Source organism: Erythrolamprus reginae, chromosome 3 (genome assembly GCF_031021105.1).
Source record: "Erythrolamprus reginae isolate rEryReg1 chromosome 3, rEryReg1.hap1, whole genome shotgun sequence".
NCBI classification, from domain to species: Eukaryota; Metazoa; Chordata; class Lepidosauria; order Squamata; family Dipsadidae; genus Erythrolamprus; species Erythrolamprus reginae.
The window spans coordinates 91623713-91636226 of record NC_091952.1 but is presented as its reverse complement, the minus strand read 5'-3'; the positions used below and the strand labels follow the sequence as shown (position 1 = coordinate 91636226).

Here is a 12514-nt window from a genome sequence, read left to right as displayed (position 1 = left end):
AGTAATGCAACTTAAAAGGTGAAGCTAATATATGAGAGAGATTACATGCAAGGCAAGTTAGTTCAAGCCGTGATTTGACATTTATATATTGGCATCCTTTAGTCTCGAAAGAAAAGCCCAAATTCCCCATCTCAGAAAATTAGAATATTACATGCAATCAATAAAACAAGGATTGTACATAAAACAATATTGGATCTCTGAAAACTATAAGCATGTATATGTACTCAGTACTTGGTGTGAGCCCCTTTTGTAGCAATTACTGCCTCAATGCGGCATGGCATGGAAGCTATCAGCCTGTGGCACCACTGAGGTGTTATGGAAGTCCAGGATGCTTCAATAATGGCCCTCAGCTCTTCTGCATTGTTCAGTCTCATGTCTCTCATCTTTCTCTTGGCAATGCCCCATAGATTCTCTATGGGGTTCAGGTCAGGTGAGTTTGCTGGCCAATCAAACACAGTAATCCCACTGTTATTGAACCAGGTTTTGGTGTTTTGGGCAGTGTGGGCAGGTCCTGCTGGAAAATGAAGTCAGCATCTCCATAAAGTTTGTCTGCGGAAGGAAGCACAAAGTGCTCCAAAATCTCCTGGTAGACGGCTGTGCTGACCCTGGACTTAATGAAGCACAGTGGACCAACACCAGCAGATGACATGGCTCCCCAAATCAACACAGACTATAGAAACGTTTGCATCTCATTTGGAAACCAAGAACCTAGAGTATGGAAGAAGAATGGATAGGCACACGCAGCAAGATGCTTGAAGTCCAGTGTGAAATTTCCACAGTCTGTGTTGATTTGTTATTAGTTAGCAATTAGTATATTAGAAGGGAAGTTTGAAGACAGAGAGATTTTGTTGGGGATTCTGAGACGTGTAAACAGGATCAGCTTCTATCAGCATCACCTAGTCCTGCCTTTCTTCTTGTAAAGGAAGAGAAAGAGAAGCACTGATCCACCCAGTGTTGCTATAGAAGATTAATGAGAGGACCTTTGGCCGACTTCCAGTTCCCTGGAAGAAGAGGGAACGGGGACAGAAGTTGAGAGGAGATGGTGCTGAGTAAAGGCTTCATTTGATGCTCAGCACAAGAGATAAGTCAATTTAGCATGTCAGACAAAGCTCATAGACCAACAATTATCCATTTCTATATTAAAGGATATTACAAACTATACTTGACAATTTGTAATACTGACAAAAGATCCTAGAGAAATTTCAACATATAATTAGGAATTCTTGCTATTAGGACACAAAGAGCTTCCAATAAAACTGCTTAAATTAAATTAATTCTGAACCCTGTATACTCCCAGACTTGCTTTGACAAAGCTCTAATAATCTACCAAAGGAAGGGAGAAAGGAAGACTAGTTAGGATTTATTGTGATCTTGAAGTCAAGAGTTTTTCTAAAAGATACCTAATGCCTAAATAATATTATGCCTTGCACAATTAGTGTTGAAAAAGAATATTTAAAAGATCTAACCCATAAAAACATCTACTAGACTATTCCCTAGACCATGTCTTAATTGTTCCACAAGAGAAAGAATACAAATAGATATTATTTAATTTCAAGTACTGGAATTTAAAACTAAATTCCAAGTCCTGACTTTGTGCCTTCTAATTCTACATAGCCAAATGCTTTCAGCATACTTCATCTGGCACTCTACTTAACTAGTATATATATTGTTGAAAGCTACCAGACAAATATCTCTGACTTTGAATAATCAAAAAAGGCTATAACTTTAGTGTGTATTTTGGATGTTACCCCTTTCCCCAGTCACATATTCATTGTGTATTTGCAAAATTCTCTTTTCGGTCTGTTTGGTTGTTGTTGTTGTTGTTGTTGTTGTTGTTGTTGTTAGTAATACTTCTTGTTATTAGTAGTACTGGCATTAATTACACAGCTGGCATAGTGAACTGATTATTATTATTATTATTATTTATTTATTTATTTATGTCAAGCATGTATAAGGTAACAGATATAAGTATAAACATAATCATGAATACAGAAAATGTATACAAATAAATAAAGGACAGTAGTACAGGGATGGTAGGCGCGTTGGTGCACTTACTTACTTACTTACTTACTTACTTACTTACTTACTTACTTACTTACTTACTTACTTACTTATTAGATTTGTATGCCGCCCCTCTCCACAGACTCGGAGCGGCTCACAACAATAATAAAACAGTATACAATAAACAAATCTAATATTTAAACGTATCTAAAAACCCATTAATTTAAAAACCATTCAACGCAAGCATACCATACATAAAACTCAATTCCCCCATGCCTGACGGCAGAGGTGAGTTTTAAGAAGTTTGTGAAAGGCAAGGAGGGTGGGGGCAATCCTAATCTCCGGGGGGAGCTGGTTCCAGAGGGTTGGGGCCACCACAGAGAAGGCTCTTCCCCTGAGTCCCGCCAAACGACATTGTTTAGTTGACGGGAGCCGGAGAAGGCCAACTCTGTGGGACCTAACAGGTCGCTGGGATTTGTGCACACTTATGCACAGTCTACGTTTCTCCTTCATATTATACCTGAAATAAAGCTATGTTAAATTAAGAGTGTATTCATTTGGCAGAGTTGCTTTTTCATAAATATACATAGGATTGCAATGCTCATTTCATAACCAAACTTTTACATGACTCTACCTTTGTTAAAAAGAGTTTGTGGCTGAGAGAAGGTTCGTAAATTTTCTTCTGATAATGTGTTGAACGTGATTGGATATAATCCTATGGCAGCCACTTTCTAGAAATTAGAGTTGATCAGAGTCAGTTGTGTGCCCATGTAAAAGTCAAAAGCTTCTTGTGTCTAAAGTCCCATTAAATGTACTGTAGGTAAGAAAAACTCTGGACCACAGTCAAACTCATACACCTCCTTACAATTAATCTTGTTTTATCTTGCCCTTGCTGCAAAACCTCTTCAGAGATATCAACTATTGCTTGACCCCAAAAATAGACTTGTTAAATATGGCTAGCAATAGGAATTATTTTCTTTGAATCTGATTATGACAAAGACAAGTTATTAATGAAAAAAAGATTATTTATGGGACCGTCTCCTGCCACATACCTGCCAGAGACCAATTAGAACACACAGAGTTGGCCTCCTCCAGGTCCCATCAGCTAAACAATGCAGGTTGGTGGGGCCGCAGGGGAGGGCCTTCTCTGTTGCTGCCCCGACGTTATGGAATCAACTCCCCACCCCGAGGTCCGTACGACCCCCACCCTGCTGGCTTTTTGTAAGGCCATGAAGACCTAGCTAAACTGGCAGGCCTGGGGGTCCTAAATCAACCACTAGCTTGTCCATTTATATGAATTGGTATACAGCTATTTACTACTGTAAATGAGTAGTATCTGTGTTGTTTAAACTGTTTTTTAAGTTTTAATTTGGATTTTAGAAATTGCTTGTTTTTTTCATTGACTTCTTTTATTGTTACTGTAATTTTATATTGTTGTGAGCCACGCTGGATCCTTCAGGATTGGGCGGCATAGAAATCCAATCAATCAATCAATCAATCAATCAGCAAGCAAGCAAGCAAATGTTTAAAGAAAGGCTTCGAGTATCCCTTATTTGTCATTGTGAAGTAGCCTCTGAGAAAATGCTGTTTCTTCATAGATCAATTTTATGATCTGATAAGACCCACAGAAACAGTTCAAAAAGTTTTGTGTTATTTATAAGCACAATATACTGAGAAGAGTCATTTAAAGGGAGAGTAAACAATTTCTTTTGAAGTCACCAATTGGTTAAGGACAGGCTTGAAAATTGTTTTTGCTTTCCATTATTTTTTCTATTAAAAAAAAAATGCCTCAAGTCTCGGAAGTGCAGAATTTGAAGGCAAGTGGTTGCTCTTAGCAACAGGTAGGAAGCAAACATGCATACAAATATATTGCTGTCCACAAAGCAATAAAAATTTCCTCTATTCTTGCTTCTTTTAAAAACCATTATTGTAATGTAAGTTGAAGAGACTTTAATAATCCAGTCTTATGCTCATCTGTCAGAAATAAATTCCACTGAATCCACCATTTCTTTGTCCTGTGAGAATACAGGATGAAAGACTTACAAAAATAGGCCTATGTGTGAATATTATATTTGTAGGAGAATAGGAGCTGATTGAAAACACTAAAGATCATCACTCTTTAGCTGATAATTGACAATGTTTGATTAAAGTATCAACATTCTTCCAACTCATGGACAGTTGCATGAATTTTGGAGATTTTTGCAGGTAGAGTTGTAATTTGTGCGTGCAATGTTTGCTTCTATAACATCTCATGTTCATTTTTCTCAAATATTTTGTTTTTTTGGCAACACCATCTTGTCACAGATTTTATGATGTCACAAGGTATCCAGAAAAGGGTCCTATGTTCTAGAGTAGTGGCAGAAGACACTAACTATTTTTATATTGAAGCAGTATAAAAGCAGTAAGTCCATCTAACTCAATGTGCCGAATAACATCAGCTCAGTTTGAGGCACTCCCAACTCCATCTGAAGAAAGTAAAGACTATTTCTTTTGTAGACAAAGCAGAAGTTATTTTAGCGAACAACGGCTCCTCCTTTCACCTTGGGAATCCTGGTTTGTATTCTGCAGAAGTAGCAATGGAGTTTGTGTGCAATGTTTTTTGCAATGGAAAATGGGAAGAAATGGACTTACTTACTTACTTACTTACTTACTTACTTACTTACTTACTTACTTACTTACTTACTTACTTACTTACTTACTTACTAGATTTGTATGCCGCCCCTCTCCAAAGACTCGGGGCGGATCACAACAACGATAAAAAACAATATTATAATGGCACAAATCTAATATTAAAAAAACTAAAAACCCTATCATAATTAAAAACCAAACAGCACATACATACCAAACATAAATTATAATAAGCCTGGGGGAAAGATGTCTCAAATCCCCCATGCCTGGCGGTATAGGTGGGTCTTAAGTAGTTTACGGAAGACAAGGAGGGTGGGAGCAGTTCTAATCTCTGGAGGGAGTTGATTCCAGAGGGCCGGGGCCGCCACAGAGAAGGCTCTTCCCCTGGGGCCCGCCAGACGACATTGTTTAGTCGACGGGACCCGGAGAAGGCCAACTCTGTGGGACCTTATTGGCCGCTGGGATTTGTGCGGTAGCAGGCGGTTCCGGAGGTACTCTGGTCCAATGCCATGTAGGGCTTTAAAGGTCATGACCAACACTTTGAATTGTGATCGGAAACTGATTGGCAGCCAATGCAGGCCAGGGAGTGTTGTAGATACGTGGGCGAATCTGGGAAGCCCCACGATGGCTCTCGCGGCCGCATTCTACTTGCCATTTTTAGTATAACGTTTGCATGATTTTACTTATTACTGCACCATTATGTACTATTCCTGCACCTTCCACATCTGGTTGCATACATGACCCAAAATGGGCTGCTTCCACCCTGAAAGCAATCTTCAGAAAAGGGAAGGGGACTAAGGTGAGATGTGGAAGGGCAAGGGGGTGTGACCCAGAAGGGCAGGAAGCAGAACCAAAGGTGAGAAAAGCACTATTACGCCCAGGGCAGACTACAGTATATGTATGCTCTGCTTAATCAGCCATGCAGTCACTTAACAATCACAATGGAGAGAGCAGGGGTCACATGGGTGCTTCACTTAATGACTGTCATGATTTACAACCATAATTCTGGACTCAGCTGAGATCATAATTTAAGGACTACCTTTATAAGAGCCATGGTGACACAGGTTAGACCAGGTTAGAATGCAGTATTGCAGGCTAATTCTGCCAACTGCTAGCAGTTCGATTCTGACCAGTTGACTCACCTTTCCATCCTTCTGAAATTGATAAAATGAGGACCTAGGTTATTGGGGGCAATATGCTGACTCTGTAAACTGCTTAAAGAGGGCTGTAAAATATTATGTAAAATATAGGTCTAGGTGTTATTGCTATTGCTGTAATATCTAGAGCAGTGGTTCACAACCTGGGGGTTGGGACCCATTTGGGGGTCAAACGACCATTTCACATGGTGTTAGGAACTAAAGCTTTTATTCCGGTGCCTTGGAACATATTTTTACAATCCAACCAATCAGGTGTTTGCAGTGGGGCTGTCCCTCCTGCCAATCAGCTTAAAGCTCTGTTGGGAGAACTGGCGCTAGACTTATGGTTACGGGGTCACCACAACATGAGGAAATGTATTAAGGGGTCACGTCATTAAAAAGGTTGAGAACCACTGATCTAGAGGGAGAACACTATTCCTAGTAATTATAAAGATTGGATAGTCTGGGCATGTCTATCAAGAGAGATAGCTCTAACTTTGAAAAAGTAATATACAGTGCACTTCTCTACTTTTTCAGATAATATCTGGGATCTAAAAGATTGAAACCCAAAGAGAATTTTTTTAGTTCTAAAGTGCTAATTGCTATCAATCAAGGAACTGGATGAAGTAAAACTAATCAATGAGATTAGAATAAAGTATTCTTGGGCAGCCAAAAGGAGATTCAAGAAATGCTTAATCACAATTATTATGGAAGGAAAGACAGGATATTAATCTAAATAATTTCAGGAAGCTGGAATGAAATGGAACGAAACATTACACAAGACCATTTAATTTTGCTTTCAACTTAGCCCTATTCTCTCACCTCTAGGAAACACAATAAAACCTCAATTTAAGGGAAGAATATTTGTTGTTCCTGAATGTTGGCCAAATCACAAATTATGTCATTTGCAGTTAATTAATTAATGCAATGTAATATTTACAAAAGTGATGCAAATTACATCATTCGCCGCAAATTGAGTCATTGCGCAATTAATAACACCCTCATGCAAATGATAAAGGCCAATAACAAGGGCTTAATTTATGTAATGACATCACAAGTGGGAAATAAGGCAAGCAAGAGAATTGCTTAATATTGTCACATGTTTGATTATTCATTTAAACACTGGAAACCTTTCCAATCTTTAAATAAATCATAGCTTTAAATAAATACAAACAAAGATCCAGTAGACACTAGTGATATTATATTCTTGAAGAATATGTTCTTATATATGCAACCATAATGGATTTTATTGGCATGTACTGGCAGAATAACTACTTGTAACCATAATTCTTTAAAAGAAAATATTGAATTAGACTGCAACATTTCAGGTTCCCGTAATAGCTCGTTTCTTTTGTTTTGGCATCTGGCTGCCCAATCACAGAGATGTTTACATTCTGAATTTCTCTACTTTTTTTTAAAGGCAAGAGCAATCACTTCCCATTAGCAAAGACTTACTAAAAGGCCTTTCTTCTCCCGTTTGTCAGTCATCGCTACAACTGCTCATTCATTGGCTAAAAACATTGAAAAGCCGGAACAAAATGGAACAAAACTTTCTTACAAAATGATCAGAATGACAAAATGATTATACACTTTGCTTGATAGAGACTCATGTTGTGTGTTTTTTTTAAAATGAACACTGAGAATTGGGCATATGTTCTGTCTCTCCCTTGGAGACGACATTGATGGCTCTCTTATCTCAGCCTGTTTAGATGGGAAGGGCTGGAGGGACTCTCAAAAGACATTTGTGGAGTAACTAGGGGCTGAAATGATTCCAAACATACACAGAAGCAGAACTTGGCCTCTGCTTCTTTTCAAATAGTTGTTAAATTTTACTAACCCTAATATACCAATGCATTGCTTATTTATTGATTTGGTTTAGATTTTTAGGCTATCTTTCTATTCAGAAAGAAAACGTAAGGAGATATACATCTTAAAATAATGCTGGTGTTAGTGGTGGAATTCAATTTTTTTTTTACTACCGGTTCTGTGGGCATGGCTTGGTGGGCATAGCATGGAAAGGATACTGTAAGATTTCTGTTCCCACACCACTCCAGGGGAAGACTACTGCAAAATCCCCATTTCCTCCCAATCAGCTGGGACTTGGGAGGCAGAGAATTAGATGGGGGCGGGGCCAGACAGAGGTGGTATTTACTGGTTCTCTGAACTACTCCAAATTTACGCTACCATTTCCCCAGAACTGGTCAGTACCTGCTGAATCCCATCTCTGGCTGGCACAGAATATAACATTTAAGAAGGTAAAAATCAGATTTAAAAAAGCAACAAAATAAGCATTTCTCTGTATTTATTTACATTTAGACAACATTATTAAATGGATGAAAATGTATATCACATTCTACATATTAAGTTTTGTTACTTGAAAGAGAGAAAATAAGTTTGAAGGTATGCCCCATGATGAGAGAACATACCTGCACATCCTCAACAGCGAAACAATTGTCACTATCACCACCACCTTTAGGGATCGTATTTGTGATAATCACTGATATGTGGAATTATTGCACAATGTTATTGTGTAACATAGCTTAGGAGGGTTCATCTTTTCCTAGTTATATCTATCAGACCTACTAGAACAAGGAGGCAAGTATTATGTTACAAGTCTCTTCTCTTAAGAAGGTCCATCTAGTGCAGTGACGGCGAACCTATGGCATGGGTGCCACAGGAGGCATGTGGAACCATATCTGCTGGCATGTAAGCCATTGCCCTAGCTCAGCTGCAACTTGCATATGTGTGCTGACCAGCTGATTTTTGGCTCACACAGAGGCTCTGGGAGGACATTTTTGGCTTCCAGAGAGCCTCAGGGGGATGGGGAAGGGCCTTTTTACCCTCCCCCAGCTCCAGGCAAGCCTTTGGAGCCTGGGGAAGGTGAAAACACGAGCCTACTGGGGTCACCAGAAGTTGGGAAACAGGTCGTTTCCGGCCTCCAGAGGGCCTCTGAGGGGTGGGGGAAGCTGTTTTCACCCTCCTTAGGCATTGACCTATGGGTGTGGACACTCGCGCACGCACAATAGCGTGTGCGCAAGCTCTTTTAGCACCTGAGGGCAAAAAGGTTCACCATCACTGATCTAGTGGGACCAAGAAGAAGGGTATTCTCCATGATGGCTTCATAATGGCTTCTCCTGTGGAACATCATCCCCAGGCAGATAAGATTGGCTCCCATTCTGATAATCTTTCAAAAGGCCCCAAAGAAATGGTTTTGTCAGACAACCCAGAAAATCCCAGGGTGACACTGAGCCCATCAAGTACTTTGATCGCTGTCACCAGGGATGTGTGGGTTTATTGGATTTTGCATTCAGGTGTTTGATTGTGTTATTTCTTTAAGTTGGATGGAATCACCATGGGTGAGTTGCATGGTCATATAAACTTTCTCAATAAACAAACAAACAAACAAACAAACAAACAAACATCATTACACTTTATCATCACTCCATACTTTATAAAATGTACTCTTCATGACTACTTCATTTAACTCTCTCTTAAACATTTTAAACCATGTGAAATATCCCCAAACACCATATATATATGTTCTGCATATGAAATAAAGACAAAACAATACATCTGGAATTACTCCAAGCCTAATTCACAGATAGTCCTTGTTTAGAAGGCACAACTGCAGCTGGCAACTTGGTGGTTAAGCAAAGTGGTTGCTTATGATCTTACTTCAGCTTTCCTTCTTAAATTTTTTTTAAAATTAAATTTATTTACATTTAATAACAAAATAGAAAGAGAAAATAAAACAGAAACTTTACAAACAATATAACAAACTAATACAGCTAAACTATAATCCCTTATTTCCATTAATTTCTAAGTTAATCTTGCGGCGCTAAATATTGACAATAAATATTCAACTTTTTTGAACAACAGATAGTATGCAAAATACTTTTCCTAATCCTAATTCCATAGTTTCAGTTACATAGTTCCATTCCATTGTTACAGTTACTTTTTCATCACCATCATAACTGTGAACAGTTGCTAGACGAGACAGTCATTAAACAAGGACTACGTGTATTTTTTCACTATCATATTTAGGTTTTAATACTCACTTGGCCCTGGTTCTTGAGTGGGAAATAGCTTATTGTCAACAGCCAAGCTTATGTTACCGAAGACTTCTTCCTCATCTTTGTCAGCATCCAACTAAGAACAAAAAAAAAAAAAGAAGACAATCAGACACCTGGAAGAAGACAAAGCAGCAAAACAAACCCAATGGATGGAGCTAGGGCAATGATGGCGAAACTTTTTTTCCTTGGGTGCCAAAAGAGTATCGTGCATGCACAAGTGCCCACACCCATAATTCAATGTCTGGGGAGCTTCCCCTGCTCCTCAGAGGCCTCTGGAGGCCGAAAATGACCTGTTTCCCAACTTCTGGTGGGCCCAGTAGGCCATCACTGAGCTAGGGGTTCTCATCTTATGTTGTAGAATGTCTGTGGTGCCAAGAATGTCCAGACAATTTGGGATGACAGTGGGTTACAGAATGCTGTTCTTAAAAATATCAGATACAGTGGTACCTCTACTTAAGAACGCCTCTACTTAAGAACCTTTCTAGATAAGAACCGGGTGTTCAAGATTTTTTTTGCCTCTTCTTAAGAACCATTTTCTACCTAAGAACCTGAGCCCGAAAAAATTTCCCAGGAAATTTGAGAGTGGCACGAAGGCCCGGCCAATTTTCTGCCATTTCCCCTCTGCCATTTCTCTCTCTGGTGCAGTGTATGGGAGGCAGCCTCACGCTAGGTGTATGGGAGGTGCGTGCTCCTCCTCGCTGCTTCAGAGTCTCTCTCTCTTTTTAAAAAAGCCTTAAAGTTTTGGATTTTTTTGATTCACCTCACCTCACCTTCTTTCTTCGGCAGCGACTGTCCTCCTCTTCTTCTTCCTCCTCCTCCCACCCAAATGCCGAGCTTTTATTTGTTTCCTAATGGGTTTGCACACATTATTTGCTTTTACACTGATTCCTATGGGAGAAATTGCTTCTACTTACGAACTTTTCTACTTAAAAACCTGGTCACGGAACAAATTAAGTTCTTAAGTAGAGGTACCACTGTACGGCAACAATGGTTTCTGAAAAGCTAATAATATTGATAATATTTATAAGTGGTGCAGCATTTCAGAATGTAAGAGTGAAAGGTGCTTCAGAGAGCCAGAATAAGACCTATACAGATAATCTTTGACTTGTAACAGTTTTCACACTTACGATCATCTTTCACACTTATGATCATTGGAGCATCCCCATGGTCACATGATTTACATTTGGATGTTTGACAAATGGTTTATATTTATGACAGGTGCAATGTCCTAGAGTCATGTGATCACCTTTTCTGAACTACTGAAGAGCAAAGTCAATAAGGAGGCTAGATTCACAATTGTGTTGCTCATTTAACAACTTCAGTGATTCAATTAATAAATATGAAAAGTTGGAAAATAAATTTTGGACTCAATTTTGGCCATAATTCAAGGATACCTTTAGTCCTTAAATAATGAAGGAAGTATTGGAGACAGAAAAGGGGAAGAGGAAATTAAAAAATCCTGGGAGCCAGTGACAATATTTTATTGTCTAGAAACCTGGTGCCTTTTGCATCTTTCGTTAATCGTGCTTATGGTAATGTTCTTTTTGTGTAAGATCTAGTTATTTCAATTTTAGCCCTGAAGAGAAAAAACAAGTATTGTAAGATGCTCTTTATTACAAATTGAGCTTGTCTTGTCTAACAATACAATGCTTTGAATTTTATTTTTTTCCCTATCACATTTTATATGGATACACAGTAATTGTACAGGCTACGCATCTGCTTTTGTTCTTTGATAAGATTTTATTTTTTAAAAATCTATCAGTTGAAATGAAGAGTTTGTAAGAAAACAACATAAAGATCCAATAATTAGGGACTCTCAATTCTAATTTGTGACTAATTCCACCAAGGTAGATGGAGAGATAATTGGTCAGTGTGGTCCCTAAAATAACAACAAAATTCTTATTCTAAGTACTGTACTTACATTAAAGACAACATTTCCTGCACCTCAGGGCTGAAAAGGAGGAATAGATGAAGTCTTGGACAAACTCTGCAACACAGAGATACCCCAAAGTGTTTTATTGCTTCCTGCAGTGTTAAATCAGCTTGGTTTACTGGGGGGGGGGGGGGATCTCCTTCAACAGGAACTTCAATTGGAACAGTTCAGTCGGAGGCTGATATTGCTCTTTGCAAAATCGATCAGGATTCACCTGAAGACGAACACTATTTCAGGCAGTGGGTGGCATCATACAGGGATAAATGGCTTGTTCTCTTAATGTGGATATTATTCAATTCCTAATCAGATGAGAAGAAGGTAACTGGTGAGATCATGCCCACCAGCTGTTTGTGCCTACTGCTTTAAATTGGCCAAGCTGACTGCCTCTGTGTTTAAGGAAGACGAAGCTTCCTTGAACAGAGGAGGAAGAAATCATAAGAATTTTACCGAAGCAGATCTTATTTGACCCAGAAAAGTTCTGAAATTGTAGACCAGTTTCAAATATTTCGTTCTAAGCTATATTTATCAGGAAAGTGGTGGTTCTTAGGTTTCAACTGTATTTGGATTAAACTGATTATTTAGTTAAATTCCAATCAAGGTTTCATATTACTATATAGAAACCTCAATGGTCACTTTTGTAAGTGACCTGCATTATAAATTAAATAGGGGGATACAACTGTCTGGCCTCCACTTAGCAGCTTCTGATATTATTATGGTAATTGTGATATCTTCCTTGGTTGTTT

The 12514-nt window shown here is 38.8% G+C and overlaps 1 protein-coding gene across 1 annotated transcript in view; it reads right to left on the bottom strand.

The window, feature by feature from the left end:
• AK5 (adenylate kinase 5) overlaps positions 1–12514 on the bottom strand; it is a 148785-nt gene that overhangs the window by 52717 nt on the left and 83554 nt on the right. Inside the window, exon 7 of the mRNA XM_070746199.1 lies at positions 9824–9914. Coding sequence (XP_070602300.1) covers positions 9824–9914 — 91 coding nt within the window. The remainder of the gene's footprint in view (positions 1–9823; positions 9915–12514) is intronic.